Source organism: Netta rufina (assembly GCF_964035555.1).
Source record: "Netta rufina genome assembly, chromosome: 1".
In the NCBI taxonomy this organism is placed as follows: Eukaryota; Metazoa; Chordata; class Aves; order Anseriformes; family Anatidae; genus Netta; species Netta rufina.
This window is the reverse complement of record NC_140123.1, coordinates 202,703,340-202,721,006: the sequence shown is the minus strand read 5'-3', so window position 1 is coordinate 202,721,006 and position 17,667 is coordinate 202,703,340. Positions and strand designations below refer to the sequence as shown.

Here is a 17,667-nt window from a genome sequence, read left to right as displayed (position 1 = left end):
GCCTTCCCCTCTCTTGCTTTGAGAGTGTGAATTAAATACCCGGATACCCTGACTGTCCAGCTGTTTTATTTCAAAGGATTTCCCAGATGTGCAGGGAAAATATGCATGCATGGAGAGAAGACAGGGATAAAAGAGAGATTCCCTATTTCTGCATGAAAGCGGTAGATGGACATCTTCATCCCAGTCAGATCTAAGTGTATATATAGTCACCTAGTGATGCTGGTGCAACTGAAACAATTCATGAAGAAGGAAAATATTCAGATGACTTTTAAACACGCTTCTTAACGTGTCCTTCAGGAAATCAAAATAAATAAATAAATAAATTCCTGTTTTTTTCTAAATATGGTGGAAATCAGTCAGAATGTTCACAATCAGGCTCTTCCCAGCCATCCTTGCCAGGAGCTCACCTTGGTCACTGATGCAGGACAGATATGAAATGGCTCCCTCATATTCACCGCCTCCAGCTTCATCCCCACGGTGAAGAAGTGGCTTCGCAAATCAGCATGGTCCTGGGGAAAGAACAGGGAGGAGGAACAGGCAGTGTGTCAGCACCATCCACCAAGGAGGGGCCAATACTTCTGGAAATCTATTTGAAATGTCTCTGTGTGGGTTCTGTTACTCAGCTGATTACCAGATTACCTGCCCCCCAAATCCAGCTGGGTGCTCCTGGTCGACCTATGGGTGGAAGCAGCCCAAGATGGCCCTAATTCACCCTGGGGGATGCCTGGCTCCTGCAGGGCACCAAATACAGACCTGTGCTGGTTTCCATGTACCATAAGAGGAAAGGTCATTTCTCCAACCAGACCCAAGGCAGAAAAGTGCAGACACTGAGCTTGGACCCAAAAGTTGGGCAATGAGAGAACATGGTGGTGGGAAAACACAGAGCTGTGCTCAGGTACATGCCCATCAGAACACCTTCACCTGGGATCAAACCTGCCTGTGCCCCAAAGGCTGCACACAACAGCTTTGGGGCATCAGCAGGATGCAGTCCCAAAGCCCAGGAACAACCCAGGTTCGACTCCCTGATTTGCCACCAGTTTAGTGTTACATCTATCAAATTACTCAATCACTCATGACCTTTGTCTAATAGGCATATACACTGGCATCCTAATATCAAAGTAATGATCACATTTTGTGTTCATTTAACAAAAGTGTCCTACAGTATTTCTTAACAATCTGTGTTTCAGCCAAAACATGCATAAAAGGCAAAGCTGTTACATTTAAAACATGCACACACACACGCTGAACTCAAAAATACATGCAGAAAGCTACCTAATAAAGTGCTTAGCAGTGTCATTCCCACCTACATTCATTGCTACATGTACTCTTGTTCTAAAATGATTTTTTATTGATCTGGAGTTGTATGTCGTTGATCTTTCCTTCCCAAGAACTGTACTCGTTTGCAGACTTAACAACCTCTATTTTGGGATTGTACATTCCTGGTGCCATTAGAGATAAGGGGTTTTACAAGATCCTACTAAGGCTAAAGGAATAGTTGTTTTTATCCCACCTAGCTTTGCAATGTTATGGTGCCTTTTATGTGAGAACCAAAAAGCAGTCCAAAAAAAAGTATCTCAATGACTTTAGCTTCACAGCAGGGGAAGTATGTACTTACAGGGAAACTGAGGAAGATTTAGCAATAATGGTCCAAAGCACCAAGATGGAATAATGGCTGAGAAAGGAGCAGACATTTAGGAGTTCGAGTGTCCTGCAGCACAGCATCAGCTGTACTTGCAATTGCTGGCAGTTGCTTCTGCATCACTGGAGTCCCAGCAAGCCAGGAGACCCATTTCTGGCAGTTTTACAATGTGACCGTTTCACTGAATAAAAGGCTGATTCAGGGAAGAGAATTTGGTTCCTTGTACATAGATGTTGCACAGTTTGAGGGATGCATCAGTCGGATGGGTTATCGAAATTGCCATTTTTACTACCAAAAATACTTCAGCTGGGAAAAGATGATGGCTGCAAAAATCAGACCTCACTGGCAGTGAACTTCAGATCTCCAAAGGCAGAAAGCACTTGGACTGGAGGGATGACTCCTTCCCTACACGAGGATCCACACCCTTAATCCTTGGGGTGAGGGTTGTAAAGAAAAGGCAACTGCACAAAACGTGCATCTGGAAGCAAGCTTACACTGCAGCATCTTCCCATCAAAAGATACAGGATTCAATTCACGCTTGCATCCGGCTTCACTACATAATAAGCCCAGATCCACCAAACTACTTAATCATGTTTATCTTTAAACATGCAAGTAGTTTCATCAACTTTGTAAGTGATTTGTTGATTGAGACCAAAATACTTAAAACCATATTGCTTCTCATTTTTATTTGAATCAGTTTCTTTGGTTCTGCTCCTTCTTTTTTACTCTGGCCTTTTTCGAAGGGGAAAAATAATTAAGTAGGAAAAATCATGAAGTTAATAACATTTAAAGCTATTTGTTTTACTTCAAAAGCACATCCCCTTTTGTCCATGTGCTATGTATCTTAGAATCAAATCTCCCTTCTCATTCAGTGGGGCATGTAAACATCTTTCCCATTAAATTAATAGCAAGAATAAACCCAAAGGGAAATCGTGGGATCTTAGGTATGTCTCCTTTTTAAGGCAGAAAATTCTCTTTGAAGCAGGAATGTACATTTGTTTCGAGAAGGGCTGTGGAAGCAAAAAGCTTGTCTGTGTTAAATGTCATTTTTGAGATGGAAAAGCTTTCATGGAGAAAAAAACCTTTGTATTGTACCTCTCTGGTCAGGGTCTGGATATTTGATCTCTTTCACATATTTGTTAAAGGGAAGCATCAAAATTTACCGAAAGAGCCTTAGATTTTTGCTGCCACAAAAAGAAAAAAGATCCCAATGCCGTTTTCTGGTTCCAGTGCTGGAGTTGTCTCAGCCAGCAGGGAATTACTTAGGATTTGGCATATGCTCCTCTTCAAAACTCCAATTAATTTACATAATTTCTAAGAATAGGTTTTACAGAAGTGAAGGCAAAGCTTTTAATTAGTATTAGACTCAAAGTGATACAGTGGATAATGAACTGCGCTCTCTTCCCATTATTCACACTGACAGGGAAGACGCCCGTTAAATAAAAGCAGCTGCAAGAAGAGAACCAAAGGGGTGAGACCTTCCCCTGGCTCGTCCCCAGACCCTGCAGCAGAGCAAAAGCAGTGCCTGAAATGTTTCTGGGTGGCAGAAACCAACCCTTTACAACTGTCCATGGCATTCAAAAACTGCCTATGAGGATGTCACCAGACATTAATTTCTAGCAACTACTTCAAGCAAGTTTCAATTTGCTTTGCAATGGAGTCGAATAAGCCAGCTGGACCATTTTATAGCCCCGTGCATGGTGAACCTCTACTCCTGCTGGGAGGCAATGCTTCCCAGAAACAACCCCACTGACCACACAGATTTACACAAGCAGCTAACCTGTCTAAGGGGCAATAGAAGTAACCTCCCAGCCCTCACTGCTGGTAAGCAGTCAAGAAAGCTAGCCTGACAAGCCACACTAACGCTGAGAAATCCCCTACAGCAAAGCAAAAATCACACCAAGGAAAGTACAATGAATTAACGTGGAACGAGCACCAGAGTTGCTCATTCAAAGGGTCACCATCTCTAACATGATGGATTACAGCCCACAATGGCACTTACAAGCAATGAATGGAAAATTGCAGAACCTTCCATTGAACAAACGTCCATCACTTACAGCCCAAACCCATCGGCAAAGCCAGGGTTGTCACAGCTCTCACTGCAAAGCCCACGAAGCAATTCAATTCAGCCCCACTCTTGCCATTTGAGAACAGTGTGAGCTTGCAAAATTTGCAGTGGGCATGAGCTGCAACCTTCCAGGCCACCTGAAAGTCAGCTTTACTTCAACACTCATTTGCATCATTATCTGCATCTTCTTAAAATACATTTTACTGCAACCTTTCCACAAAAACATCTTTGCGAAAGCTCAGTGCAACAAGCACTGCTTCCCGTCATCCATCTGCAAGGCTGAATGCTGGAACAGCTGAAGGTCAAACAAGAAGTCAGCAATTGGGCTGGGAGAAGAACCAGGCTCCTAATTCCCAATCCTCTTCTTGAGGTGCTGAGAGAACTGCCTGACTTTCTCCTTCATAGCTAATGAGACACAGGCAGTGCAGGTTTCAAAAATGTGAGGGTGACTTGGGAGCCTAAATGTCATTCCAAAAGAAGCCCCCAAACAGATTTACAAAGGTATTGAGACTCGAGGATATGGACAGGCTTTAGGGATGCACCTGTGTGGGTGATATGCTTAAGTCCTAAAGAGTACTCACTGACTTCCACTAAGCATTGGTCTTGAACTCAGAAATATATACTGCAAAATCACCATAGCTATTTGCCCTTTCTGGTGCCAACATACCTTGCTAAACCTGGCTTCTGAGTATTTCTAGTACACAAACATCATTTAAGTGTAAGTAAACTCAAGTTTGTCCACATCACAGCAGTATTCTGGCTATAAAAGACTGGGGCTCGGGTCTTTTTACGCTCCACTGGGCAAAGCAGAGAGCAGTGGGCCTTGGCTAAGCTGCTTTTGCCTGTGACATTTAGGGAAGCCATGCTATGGGCTGGTTCTGCTAGCTGTGTCCACAAACCCAAAGAAAGGTGTCTCCTTCTGGTTCTGAAATGCTCCTTCTTAGTCCATCCTCCTCACCATAAAACACTGGACTCATCTCGTTTTAAACCCAACAGCTTACACAGTATACAGATAAGGGGAAAAGGCTCATTTTCAAATACCCCCAAATGCAGGGTTCTTTTAGTTCAGGATAGTCACATTCACACCAATTATGAGAACTCAGAACTAAGCCTGAACATTGAAAAGTTGCAAAGTTGAGAGGCTGAAACAGCAAACAATTAACGTATGATTGACCTGAGCCTCCTTTCATCCTCACCAGATGCAATAGTGTGAAACGGTATTCCCTTCAATCACCTCTCTCCTGCTTTCCCCTACTAAGGGCATAGAAGAAGCAGGCTCCATCTGGTACGACTGGAAACATATTATTTATTTCAGCTTTTGTTTTGAAAGAAATTGCTTCCCCCAGTGTTTTCCCTAATTCTCCAAGATACTGGCTGCTTCTAATGGCCTAATTTTAATCACAAAGCTCATGTGTGGTAACCAGTCACACGCACAGCAATAGCAGTGGTTAAACTGCCTCTACGGGAATCTGGCATTTGTTTTTTAATTGAGAAAAAAAATAATATAAAGAAAGAAACCCTCTCAACTGCAACCCTTTGCATTATTTGCAGATGAATCAGTCTTGTTTGCGATTCATCAACTTCCTTTGCTGAACATGGAGCAATTTTCCCTGAAGACACGCTCTCTGCAGGGACACAGAGATCCCCCAGTAACACACAACAGGAGCAAATTGTCCCTCATTTGGATGAGTGCGGTGGTAGGAAGACCAGCCTGGAGAGACATCGGGTAGGATGAAGAAGAAAGGGTGATGGGAAGGAGGATTTGGAGGCTCTGTGACCCTCAGCGTGGCAGCCGCTACCACCCGCACCTACCAAAGGGCCCCTTAAAAACCACAGATGCTTCTGCCTAGGACTGAATTTAGCCCTACAGATTTTAAGCTTCTCTTTTTGAATAAAAATAGTTACCATAGAAACAGCAACGTTGCAGAGTAGCCAGGCTAAATCCAAATACACCTTCTCCGTATGGCTCGGCCTGCTGCAGATGGCATTAGGGCAAAGATCCCCTCCTACACAGTGCATGCTTTGATTTGCCTGGGCGGTGGAAGCACGGGTGGCAGAGGTAAAAGAGACAGATAGGCATCCACTTTTTTCATTTTTTCAAATGTCTTACAGCAGAATTAATGCATTCAGCATCACCACACCATTTCTGGTGCTTGCTAGCAAATCTTTGTGTCATATGCATGGTTCCCATGTCACAGGTGGGAACGCTCACCTGCATGCTCAAAATGGAACCATCACTGGCTCTTTTCACACCTCTAAGTAAGAGGGGCAGAGTCCTCACAGGCACTTGCTTGGATGGAATCTACCCTCAGTAATATAGCAGTAATTGCTATTGAGAAATCAGTGGGAATTTGTCGGAAAAGAGAGGATCAGAACAAGTTCAATGCACACTGTGGGTTGCATCCTTCTCACAAAACAGCTTTGGGACAGAGCTGACTTTTATTTTTTCTGGGAAAAATCATCCATCTGAAGACGGATGGTACACTCATCCCCTGCATGAGAACAGACTGGTTGCAGGTGCACATTGGGTCTTCTCAGTGGCAAACACTGCCATGGCCAAGGACATGGGAGGTGGAGGTCAGGTCTTCATGAACGAACTCCTCCACACTGAACTTGGATGCAGTAAGTAAAACAGATCAGGCCTTTTACTAACCTCTCACAGTCCCAAGAGACCTCTGGTATGTAATGGAGAAAGAAAACCATGTGTGCTAAACGTGCAGCTAGGAGGACAAAGAAGGCAGCAGGTTGAGGGACCTGGTTCCTACTCAACCCATCTGCTTTGCTTGAACTCCCTCCAGCACTTCTTTTCCTATCCTGACTTTCACACGGTACTGCCAAATAGACCCTTGGGGCTTCTCTGAAGGCAGGGCCTGGCATCTCAGACAGGGTTTGTCTTCATTCACCTCCTTGGAATGCTCTCCCTACCTGCTTCCTTGCACAGCCCACCATCAGGATGGATCTGCAAAGAAGTTAAAACTTTTTTTCCCCATCAAGTCTTTCCACCAGACTCCATCTCACCTGAGTGGCATCTTCGGTATTAGAGACATCCTTGCTCCCAAGGGCCAGGAAAGCAGTTTGTAAGGACCTTTGGGGGATATTCTTAATGATGGTCATTAGGTCTTACAAAGATAAATGGATTTAATGAGCTGAGACAGGAGTGGGTCAAAAGATGGAGGCACATCCAAGGGGATGGGAGGCCATGCATGTCGCCCAGACAGGCGAAATGCAGCCAGGGAGAAGGGCTGACGAGTGCTATGGATGGGGAAGAACAGATGGAGTATAAATAATTTGGCAGTCTGCAAACTACACGGCAACTTGTGGGTTATTAAAGCACAGCGTGCACCATGAAGGCCAGCCAAGCCATCGGTGCATGAAGGAGCTGGGGATTGCTAATGCTTGAATTTGGCTTCCACATGAAACCAAAAGCATGGCTGCTTTAACCTGCTGCATCAGCATGTGCCCACCCATTATGGGGGCTGAAGACAGAAAAACCCAGTTGGACTTCAAGTCCATTCATCCACTCAAGTCAGGATTGTCTGGGACAGATAGTCAAGGGCAGGAAAGTAGCCCTTGAGCCCTTGAGTATCTCTTCCTTGCACTGAAACTTCTCTGTAAGACCAAAAAATAGAATAAAACACCATAAAACAGACAAATAAATTATTACTTTTTGAGAGATGCTGTTCTTAAAAAAAAAAAAAAGTCATAATCTTGAAAAAAATGTGCAATTCAGATTATGGAAAACAAACAAACAGATGTATTTGGGAGGGGGAAAATAAGTTCTGTTTAATATTTCTCATTTTAGTTTTCAATACAAAGAAGAGCCACCCAGTCTGGTGATGGTTGTTCCCTTCATCATCCTCCGTAAGAGAGAACTGTCCCAGATGATTCCTTCCATCCCGTTATTTTTTTAATTGTTTTTTATTTATATTTTATTTTTATTTTATTTTTATTTTTTTAATTTTATTTTTATTTTATTTTTATTTTACTTTTACTATCAATTAATACCATTAACGATCAATTAATCATTAATTGATAATTAATAATTAATGCTGGGCTGGGGATAGTGTAGAGTAACAGGGTAACAGGTGTTGCTTGCCAGAGATAATCATTTCAAGTGGTTAAAACAAACAAACAAACAAAACAAACAAACAAAACAAAACAAAAGAAACACCAGAACAATTTTGGGTGAAGACAAGAGGAATGGGACCAAAAGCTATAAACCAGGAATCGGCCCTTGATAATCCCTCTCTCTCCTGAGCATCTGTGCTCTTCAAGCAGTTGAGCACAGCACAGGTTAGGGATGCGGCTCCATCCAACCTAGCCAACAGGAACCACTTTATGACGGGGAATTGTGAATAGGATGCCCATATGCAATATCCACAGAGAAGTGACAGGTAGCCCAATTCCTGGGCAGGATTTAGCTGCCCAAACAGAGGTGTTTGGGTGAGCTGAGAGACACCCAGGGATCCAAACCTGCACAGGGCCCACCGATATGGCACAGGAGGCCAGGGTGCACTTACTGGGGTGTCAGAGAAGATCCCCAGGACACTAATCCACCTCTGCCTGTGAAACCGAATCCCATGATCTATATCCAGCCTTAATCTTAACCAAAGTACAGGGATTTAAGTCTAAAAAGCACTTTTATTCGTAAATATTAGGATTTAAAGGCGCTGTTGTTGCAGTCTGGCTTACTGCTGCAAGGCCTCTCCTTAGAAAGCACCAACATGGCATCACTGAAGCAAACTCTGGTGTCACACAGCTTTAAAACTGGCCTCAGTGACAGTCCATTCACCTTTATTCACACCCAAAGCCTTGGCCATTTTCTCAGCTCTGAAGCCCGACCCATTTGTGACTGGCATTCAGCCAAGCATGGGGATCCCTACAGCACCCTGAAACCAGAGCAGGAACAGCAAAGGATACATTTCCCTAGGTTGCAGATTTTTGGAAGGATTTCTGCTCCTAAACTATGCAAACACCCTTGAAGATCCAGTCTGTATTTAGTTTTCTTTAAGAATCAACATGTTTTCTAAGAAGCACAGAATGACAAAACAGCGGATGTGTTGCACAAAGCTTTTGTGAAGAAAAAACTTACTCCAGGAGGTGCAGTTTGCAAAACACTATGTTTAGTAGCTATATAATAGTGACATTTTCTGGCAGTTGAACATTGCGTTCCTTCTCAAAGGATCCTAAAGCGTTTTACAAATGCTTTCAACATATGGCCAAGTGTAAAACAGCACCAAAAAGAACTAAGATCCTGCTTGCAACCAGCTCGTAAGGTCTGGTGCCCTCTGCTTGGATGCTAGGAGGGGACTGGGCCTGCACTTTTACAAGGGATTTTCAGACCTGCTGAAGACCACCACACACAAGTCCAGCTCTGCCGTGCTGCTCAGCATTGATAATTCAGCCTCAAATCAATGGCATACAAGGTCTCAATCAGAATCCAACCCCATGGCACCAAAACCAAACTGCTTTTCCCCTGATAAACCCCTAAGAGGAGCCACTTTTCCCACCACAAATGCAGACCTGCTTTTCTGGCACCACCACCTGGGCCCAGTTTGACCGTGCACTAGTGACACTGCCCACAACCAAGCACAGCTCAAATAACAACAGGAATTTAAGTTGCAATCCAGTCAAAAAAGATGTGCACATGCTCTCCCTAGGGCTCGCTCATGTCCGTACAGCAAGCACACACTTACGCTCTCCTCACTGATGGATTTCTGTAGGGAAACGTGGAATATAATTGCTCAGTGGGCAGTTTACCATGTCTGCCAAAGTAAACATTTCCAGCTTTCCAGAAGACCAAGATCTTTAACAGTTGCCAGCTGTCAAACTCTGTGTTTTATATCTCATCTAACACATGACAGTTGTAGTAGCACGGTGTCCCCTGGCACTATGTACAGACATTATTTCTGTGCTGGTTTGGGGAAGAAAAAAAAGCAGGGGGTGACGACTTTGGATTCAACATATTTTGCTGGGATCTTCTGGGATTCTTTTTGAAGGTCCCCTGCAAATTTTGGCTCATCTTATATAATTAGAAAATGGTACTGTCATTTGGGCTAATAAGGCCTTTCCTTAACTCATGTTTAAGTCATAACTAGAGGAAGACGCGCTCACAGGCATGGACATCTCTCATATTTTAATCCATAGTCAACAGGCACAAGATGGGGTTGACTCCCCCTAAAAGAGGAGGACACACTGATGCCCACAGGCAAACCATTTATTCAGCCTCCTGCCTCCCCAGCACCAGAATCAGATTTAGGTAACACCAGACACTGAATTCAGCTCTCCTTTTACTCAGCTTTCACAGTACAATTAAAGAAGCTTAAAAAAATAATTGCCTTATTCCTGCTTTTTTGTCATGCGTAGTTCTAGATTCTCTCTCCACTTGGGCTATTCAAGAATTGCAAGGCACTGCATTGTCTATGAGGAACACCCTTGTAAGCTCCAACCACACCGCTTGTTCGCTGGAATTCGCTGAATTTAAATTTATGACCCTCATGCAATAATTAAAATAAGTGAATATAAGTCTAGCATGCTGAGAAGAGGCAGCAAAACAGCTGTTAGTTATAAACCAGAAAAAAAAAGAAAAAAAAAAAGAAAAAAAAAAGATGCTTTATAAGCCTCATCAGAAACATTCTTCACTCTCTCATATAGACAGGGATAAAATTTACACATTAGGCATTCCCTATTGTGATTTAATCCCTGCCCCACACAACGCATGTTTGATCTTGCAACTTCAAGCTTTAGTAGTTTGTGGGTTCAAGCACTGTATGAAATAAGCAGCAGAGAACCAAAACTCTCTGCACGCCATTCCCGTAACAACATGGGACTTCTCAAACCCACATCTGTTCTGAAAGCCCACAAACCCTTCCCACTTCTCCCAGTCCCACAGAGCTTTCCCATAGTGAGCAAATAAGCCACTGCCTCAGACATTAGCAAAGAGTTCCATAATTAATGTTGCTATCTCAAGGGTTTCTCAACTGGACGAGGAGCATGAAATCCTCAAGGGATGCTGCCAGCAAGATCCTGCAGAATGGGCAAAGGCAGCACCGGGTTTTGTGATGCACCAGGGGGATGGAGCATCACAGCAGCTCCATCGCACCACAGCAAGGCTGCACCCATTAAAAAGCAGCTAGAAATCAGGATTATCTGGAGCAGTCGTGATTAATAGCAGTGCGGATTTGGACGGGATATTAAAGCTGGTGCCTCGGGGCTGAAGTACATCTCTAACTATTAAAAACCAGACTGAGAAAAAAAAATGACATGGGAGGAAAATTATCTCCTACTTCCACGACAGGTCCCTGAAGGAGGTTTCTCTGCATCATGGCTTGCAATCAGATGAAAATCTGGGTGCAAGGCTCAGAGAAAGCTGGCTAGTTTATGCCCACTTTCAAAATCATAGCCCTGTGCTATCATGGGCTGTGAAAACTTAGGTCTGCAAAAAAAAAAAAAGATGTTGGAGAAATAGGGATGTTGGAGAAATCCTTGCTGATCACCCCCCTCCCCAGCATCTATTAAACTTTGATGGCAAGAAATCAGGTGTCAGGGCAGAGAGTCCACACAAGAGCAGAATTTCATTTTATACAAACATCTCACTTGTGACCTTTTGTATTAGAGCAACAGCATTTCCTGCACAAGCTTAACATAAACTGCTAAACACCACATGTTATTTATTCACCATGTAACTGAAGAAAAATGTGCATCTTTTACCTTGAATACTTCCATTGGAAGAGGAAAATTTGCTGCATCAGTAAGGGATTTTTCCAGAGCGCATTTCCACTCAGATACAGTCTTCAGAGAATAGATATCTAAAGCAATGATAACAACAAAAACAAACAAACAAACAAAAAAACACAAGACCAAGAGGTGACTGTTTGGGAATCAAACATTTTTGAAAGACTTCAGTTCCCATGCCATAAGAATGGATAGTCCAAGTGAAATGAGCAGTGTGTATATCCCAAGCTGTACAGCATGGATAAATTGAACGCAAAAGCAACTAGCAGGGGCACATCTGAGGAAGACTGTGTTTTATATCCTGGAGTAAAACCCAGGAAAATGCACATCCTTTATTTTCTGTTGAGGAAACATGAACCATACTGTCTCATTACTTGAAAATAACAAAAAACTCCTTTGATTTTCAATTCTCGAAATACCTGATGTTTTCCAGTTTGAGGATCCTCAGGTTTTCAGCCAATATTAATTATATTTGAACAAAACCAGAAATATCTTTAACAATGCTTCTGTTCATTGGAAAAGTCATTTTTTAAGTGCAGGTTTGTTTTTGTTTTGTTTTGTTTTGTTTTTCTTGTTTGTTTTTTTTTGGAGGGGGAGGAACATTTCAGCTAGATCACTACACTGACATATTTCTTGGTGCCACACTGAAAGCAGAGCACCGCACCAACTCAAAGACATACACTTATGAATTCTAATCATTACACTTTTAGGCAGCGTCTTTGTGCAAATTCACATTGCCTTCAGTGAGTTTCCTTAAATAGGTTTAATATTATTAAATCATTGTATTAGCAAGCCCTTTATGGTTCAGTGCAGTGAAATGCCTATGAATCATCAAAGGAAACAATGTAGGAAACAATACTATGATGAAGAACATTATATTGGATTTACTTCTGCCCTAGAAAACATATTGTTATCCCGCACATAACAAGTTATTGCAGAACATTCATATCAAGGTCTTAAAGAGACAAGATAGGTAGACAGATTGCAGCAATTATTAAAATGGAAATGAACATTTACTTATTAATAACTTGAACCTTGATACAGAGTGAATAGGGTGAAGCTTTGCTTTTGTCAGTTTGGCTTCACACACAGCACAGTTCAGTTTGGTCCAATTTGCATTTAAATTCTGTACATCTAGTAACCATATATATTTGCTGGCTAGCAAAGATTTACTGTTGTATTTTACAATTCTGAAGGAGGAAATAAAAGATATATATATATATATAAAGGAACTGGCAAGCACTGTTTCCACCTAGCACTGTCAGTAGAAGAGAATTTTATGCTCTGATCTCAATAGATTTAAGACCTTATCAAAACAGGATTTGCAGAATCACTCACTGAAAGTGGATGTATTTATTCTTCCACTATATCAAACCTTGCTACTTCAGACAGACATCAAGGATATGCATATGAATTTAAATACGCTTAAAAGGAAATGTTAACCTTTCATGGCTGTACTTTAAATTTCTCAACTGTTTGGTTGTTAATGGGAATATACTTTTCAAGTCTTTGTTTACAGCACATGCAGCCATCACAAGTATTAAGAAATGTGCTCTTTATCTAATTGTTCATTACTTTATAGTCCTGTTTCACCAGTTCTCCCTTACTTGTAGGGGACTTGATTGGGCTGACATGCTGGGAGGGAAATGACCCACCTTGTTTCTCCCTTTTTAGCTTAAATGATGCCAAATAGGGAAATATTAAGTCACAATTTTGCCTCAACTTGTAGCTTCAACCAACAAAAAGTCCAAGTTCTGGAAAACCCAGCTGGATGTTTGCCAGACAGAGCCAGCTGATAACAGACCTTCGTTTTTCACCGTGGGGGCAGTGAAGCATGGGAGAAAAGAAGAAAGTGGCATTTTGGGTGACTCTCTCATGCGCAACCATCAGAGAAAAGAGGCAGCAACTTCTTTGGTGTCAACAGGCTTTGAAAGATTAAGACAACCTCAATCGTTTCAATAACCAGCAAGCAGCATCATGTGCACGTTTCATTAGACAGTGGCAGTTAGCTTATGCTGGCAAGTTTATGGACACTAAATCGCACGGTTAAAGGAGCATAAAGCATTTTGTTTAAGTGATAGTGTTGCAGGTAATTGAGCAGAGTGTACTGTGTCAATTTGTATTTAGGTTAACAAGGAGAAAGCAATTAAAATGACTGCCAATTTGTCTTTAAATAGGAAGCAACATAAAATGAGACGATCTCTTCCTGCACAAACAGTTCGGGCTAGACCATCGGTGGCTCTGTGTCAAGTGGTCTCTGCCAAATTGAGCTAGCAAGGAGGCTTGTCTTGGATTCAAATTTACATCTGAAGGAAAAAATATAGGATCCCTTTGCCACAGTCAAAAAGGGCTTTCAGGATATATAAAGCCACCGCAAGTTCCCATTTGGGGGATGCAGCAATGATGCTATTTCCTAAGGACTCTCTTGCACGTTTTTGTACAATGAGTGTACAATCTTTGTCAAAGATTGTATGGTCTCAGAAAAGAGACCTCTCCATACAGAATGGTGTAGACATTTGGATCCATGGGAATTCTTTTATAGAAGGATGCCCTGCATCTTGAAAATCTGGCCTCAGACTGCTGAGCAAAATGAAATTCAACTTGTCAGGCACCAGCGGTGGATCAACACAGCAAAACCACAGCCCAGACAGATTGGGAAATGAAGCTAATGGTGCATACACAGCATCCAAGTCAGGGGTGGGTAAGGCACTATAACAACCTGCAGAGCTGATCTGCAGCTGAACAGCCTCACTTGATAGCAACTGAGCTCTCAGCTTGATTTGGGAGGAGTCGTATGCCCTCAGCATCTCTTCGTAGGAGATGCATAGTGGCTTTTATACACTCTAAAGCTGTTCCAGTTTTCCATCCAGCAGACATCTCAACTGGCTTCAGAGGTTCAAAAGGTAGACAATGAGCTTTGTGCTCTTTCCTTTTGACCCTGTGAGTGGAAACATAGGCTTATGAAGATGTTATTTGTTCTGATCTGTGCCAGGCCTGTCTTAGGCACTCCCTTTCTCTCCACTGATCATAACGAGAAAGCAATAGCTCACAGTGAAGCATCATTTCAAGGCCTACATGATGGTAAGCAAATCTACTAAGTAAAGGTAAGTAAGATAAGTAGAAAGACCAAAATATTAACCACAGATTATTTTCCTAAGAAGTTCCATAATGGTGATGCCAAAGGTCTTTGTAGTCCAAACACTGTTTACTACAGAAGTCAGGAAGGAGGTAAGCAGACAGGGACATGTCCCTGGCACAATGTCCTGGTCTGGCATCCTTATGAAATCACATCCTGTGACAAGACTGTGGTTTAGTAGCTTCGTTCCTGAGTTTCTTCAGTGTTTTCTGCTGCCCAGCACCTTACCCTGACAATTCACTACTGCTCACCTATCTCCTTTCTATAACGGATAAGCTTTAGTCATCTTTTACACTTTATGAACACATTGATGTTATGTGGACTTCAAATGGCCAATATTGTCCACTATGTCAGAAGTGGAACAGCCGGCATTCCGGCCTCCAGAGCTCCACTGGATTCCCATTTCTGACTGGTTACTCCTTGGAGTGCAGAGCCTGACAACTGGGTAGCCCAGAGGGGCAGGGGTAGGTCAAAAAAGATCCTTGGGGGAAGTCTTCAGGAGGACAGGACTCATAAGAAAATTGAAAGGTTTAAATCCAAAGGGTTTCATCTCAGCAAACACCAGTGAGACACTCCCGAGATATGTATTTACCTATTTAAGTAAATGGAAGGTAGGAAGAAGATTTGGACTGTCGAATTCAGTAATAATAATGCTCACTAAAAGGTGAATGGCTAGAGAAATGCCAAGGAGAAGAAAAAGATGCTAGATGAAAACATGAAATACATTTTAAAAGCAGTTAAATCAAGGAGAGGGAAGAGAAAACATAAACAATTTCATCAAATAAAGAGACCAATAACAGGTTTAGAGATAACACAACTGGGAAGACAGGAAAAAAAAAAAAAGGAAATAAGTAGAGAAGGAAACAATTGGATAAAAGGAAGAGTAAAAGGGGAATGGAATCGACAAAGAGGAAACACATATATAGTTGTGGCTATTTCTATATTGATTCATCAAACCTACACAGGCTAAGAGAGTTCAGAGACAATCAATGAAAAGGTGTTTCTCTGTAACACAAATTCTCTGTGAAATAACAGAGTGAATGATATTCATGCTTTCCAACATTCACATCTGATTTAGAAGTGATGGGGACCATTGGTTCCCACCTATCTTTGAAGAAAAACACACACACTTCCAAAAGCATTCAAGATCCCAAATTAGACCCAAGACCCATGGAAATTTGTAAGCAGCACAATTGCACGTATCAGGGTAACCACTCTGAATCAGGTGCAATGGAGAAAAGCCACATCAGAAATATCTGTCCAAAGAAAAGCTACCTTTCTTCCATCATTAGACACTCACAGGAAACCTTTGCGTAAGGCAAAAGCAAATTGAAGCACGGACCTGGCCAACTTGCCCAACTACACAGGAAAACGTAGAGGTCTGCTATGCCAAAAGCCATGCATTAACCAAGACAGTACTTCATCTATCAGAGTCCAATTCAGTGGTGCAGACAGCTAGCAAATGTAGGCCATGCTCCACAAGACTTGGCAAACAGCTTTGGGGCCCCGAGTATAAGCTACAGCCCTATGAAAAATACATCGGCTGCACATTTTGTGCCCCAAAGCAGACCACACATTCAGCAGGCAAGACTGCCACGTTTAACCAGATCACTAACTCCACGAGAACTCTCGTCAAGCATCTTAACTTGACCAACTCAACCAACTCAAGCTACACCAACTGAGTCACACACCCTGTGTAGAGAGAAACCTAATTTCCCAGAAGCTTTCACAAAGTTTTGACCAATACTGTTAGTGTAATGCAAAAAATCCACCATTCCAGTCTTCTGACACAGTAATGTGGTACAACCTGGATGGAATCACATCTCCATACCCAGCTCCAGACCGTGACAGTAAGCACCTCTGAAATAATTTCTCCAGGAGGCCACAGCCTCTGCTGTGGTCCCAAGGCCTTAACTGACTTGTTAAACATTAGTGATCCTTAGTTTTTCCCTACACCCAGAGCCTTGCACTCCTTGCCCCACCAGGTTGATCCTGCTCCCTTTGCTCAACTCAGTCCCAGTATTTCAAGTCTGATTCCAGCTGACCCCAAGGCCTACTCTTGGCCAGCCTCCTGGCTTAGCCTTCATGTGCCCGACTCTGTCCTATGAACTTGTCCTTGGATTTGTGACTTCTGACCCCACACTCACTTAACTGTAATCCCTATCTCCCTCCTTCCAACCTGCTTTGGATTAAACTCAGCTCCGAAGACCTTCTTCTCCAAGTTGCAGTCTCCTGATATTCAGTCTGGTCCACCACACTTGCAAAGACTTTGCTCCCTTGGAGAAAATTCAAGACAAAACCTGTGATCTTGTAAACATTAAAGATGCCATCTACCACTTACTTAAAGGAGTAATACCTTACTTTCTAGCAACACACACCCCATAACTCCTTGATGGGCAGATTAACATAGACAGGCAGACAAACCCAGCCCCATTCCACTGCACTTTCTGAGCTGGTTACACACAAGGCAGGTCTCACTTGGCAGCTGTACAGCCATGTCACAGCAGAATATGAAAGACGTGCTTTAAAGGGACCATATAGATCTCAAAGCATTTTCTCCGGCCCCAAGAAATTCCATGGAAATCCACTGCTAACCAAGAGAAATGTGCATGACCATAGAAAGAACGATTGGCAAGAGGTCTCTGGGTGAAGGGAAAGCAAATGCTGAGAGATGTCATCTAGAACTTGATTTGGCAAGTAGAAGACTTCTTCTAGAAGCTGGATCCGATGATCCATGTGGGTCCATTTCAGCTCAGCATATTCTGATTCTATAAATCCTAGCATCCTCCTCTAGGATCACTAAAACACTACTGAAAAGAGGTGCGCAAACAGACACAACCTTGGACCATCTCTATCAGCTCTGCCTCTTGGTGCACAAAACTACTCTTACTGCACACTGCTTCCTTTCAGGAGTGAACTACACTAAACAGAGTTTATTAAATATATTTAATACAGTGTACGTGACCCACTTTAAACCCAAATCAGATGGCTCTCACATATAATCCGTATTCCAGTTTAAAACTACCATCAAAGCAACATGAATGCTGGAGAAAAAGAAATGGGTTGCACAAGTATCTTAAAGCATCACTA

At 42.5% G+C, this 17,667-nt stretch overlaps 1 protein-coding gene across 1 annotated transcript in view; it reads right to left on the bottom strand.

The window, feature by feature from the left end:
* SFMBT2 (Scm like with four mbt domains 2) overlaps nt 1-17,667 on the bottom strand; it is a gene marked incomplete at both ends in the record, with an annotated part of 93,664 nt that overhangs the window by 36,751 nt on the left and 39,246 nt on the right. The window contains 2 exons of the mRNA XM_084285847.1: nt 408-509; nt 11,418-11,515. Coding sequence (XP_084141973.1) covers nt 408-509; nt 11,418-11,515 — 200 coding nt within the window. The remainder of the gene's footprint in view (nt 1-407; nt 510-11,417; nt 11,516-17,667) is intronic.